The following is a 1,462-nucleotide window of genomic DNA, read 5'->3' on the forward strand; positions in this document are numbered from 1 at the left end:
TGCCGTCACCCCTCTCTCCCTCTCTGCCCCTGTCTCCCGCCTGTTTCCTGTGCAGGATGCTGCGGACAGAGGAGTTGCCGGTGGCCAGTTCTGGACGGCCGGAGTGCGGTGACCGGAGGGAGCTGGAGAAGCTGTACATCTGCTCAGGCTGCGGCCTGGCCTTCGCCCCATCATCTGAGCAGCCGGGCCACAAGTGCATGCAGCCAGAAGCTTACCAGCAACAGGCAGAGCAGCGGCGACACCTCCTGTACCCGGGGCCGGAGGAGGACGAGGATGAGGAAGGTGGAGGAGGAGCTGGTTCGGTGCCTGGCCAGCCCTTTGTGTGCGGGGGCTGCGGCCTGGTGTTCACCCGGCCCACCGAGCGGGAAGCTCATGGCTGCGGCCGCCACCTGGAGCGCCCCTGCCACTTTGTCTACCCGTCTTCGCTGGCGGCTCAGCCTCCTCCGCCGCCCCTCCCCCAACCTCGGAGGCACGGGGTCCCTGGGCCCGGCAAGCTGTACCCTTGCCTGGCCTGCGGCCGGGTCTTTGGCCGCTCGTCCAACCTGGCCCGCCACCGGCGCAGTCACACCGGGGCCCAGCCCTACCAGTGCGGCGACTGCGGGAAGAGGTTCAACTACCCGTCAGAGCTGGAGACCCACCAGCGGGTGCACACCGGCGAGCGGCCCTTCACCTGCGCCGTCTGCGGCAAGGGCTTCACCCAGTCCTCCAACCTGCTGACCCACCAGCGGGTCCACACCGGCGAGCGGCCCTTCACCTGCTCGCTGTGCGGCAAGGGCTTCACCTGCTCGTCCAAGCTGCTGACCCACCACCGGGTGCACACCGACGAGCGGCCCTTCTCCTGCCCGGTCTGCGGCAAGCGCTTCAAGAGCTCCAAGGAGCTGATGATGCACCAGCGGATCCACACGGGCGAGCGGCCCTTCCGCTGCCAGCACTGCGACAAACGCTTCACCCGTTCGTCCGACATGCTGACCCACCAGCGGGTGCACACGGACCGACGGCCCTTCTGCTGCCCGGCGTGCGGCAAGCGCTTCAAGAGCTCCAAGGAGCTGATGCAGCACGAACGGGTGCACACCGACGAGAGGCCCTTCCTGTGCGGTCTCTGCCCCAAGCGCTTCATGTACTCCTCCAACCTGCTGAGGCACCAGCGCATCCACCTGGAGAGGGCCGAGGCCAGGCCTCCATCACCACCTCCTCCTCCTCTCCCGGCCGCCCCCGTCCCTGTGCCAGCCCCCCGCTCTCCGCCACACCTCAACGTACTGCTACGGCCTGACTGCTGAGGGCGGACAAGGGGGACAGGCCGGGTGGGAGGGGAAGGCACAGACGGTGAGAGAGAGAGAGAGAGCAGCAGGAGGCGAGGTTGGGGGAGGAAGGCTGAAATGTGGGGCGAGCGAAAGATAGAGCCAGGATGTGGTCCGGGATGACGTGAGGGAATGAGAGAGGGAGAGGTGGCACGAAGGAACGC

At 67.6% G+C, this 1,462-nt stretch overlaps 1 protein-coding gene across 1 annotated transcript; it reads left to right on the forward strand.

Annotated features, from left to right (window-relative positions):
* Window positions 1–56: 56 nt before the first annotated feature.
* LOC122545137 (zinc finger protein 664-like) lies at window positions 57–1,456 on the forward strand. Its single transcript, XM_043684287.1, has one exon. It carries the CDS (start codon window positions 57–59, stop codon window positions 1,275–1,277), a length of 1,221 nt encoding a protein of 406 aa, XP_043540222.1. The 3' UTR covers window positions 1,278–1,456.
* Window positions 1,457–1,462: the final 6 nt, after the last annotated feature.

Source organism: Chiloscyllium plagiosum, unplaced genomic scaffold (assembly GCF_004010195.1).
Source record: "Chiloscyllium plagiosum isolate BGI_BamShark_2017 unplaced genomic scaffold, ASM401019v2 scaf_82627, whole genome shotgun sequence".
In the NCBI taxonomy this organism is placed as follows: domain Eukaryota; kingdom Metazoa; phylum Chordata; class Chondrichthyes; order Orectolobiformes; family Hemiscylliidae; genus Chiloscyllium; species Chiloscyllium plagiosum.

What these genes read in the sequence shown, in the direction of transcription:
- LOC122545137 (XM_043684287.1), top strand. Translation starts at nt 57, where the DNA reads ATGCTGCGGACAGAGGAGTTGCCGGTGGCCAGTTCTGGACGGCCGGAG.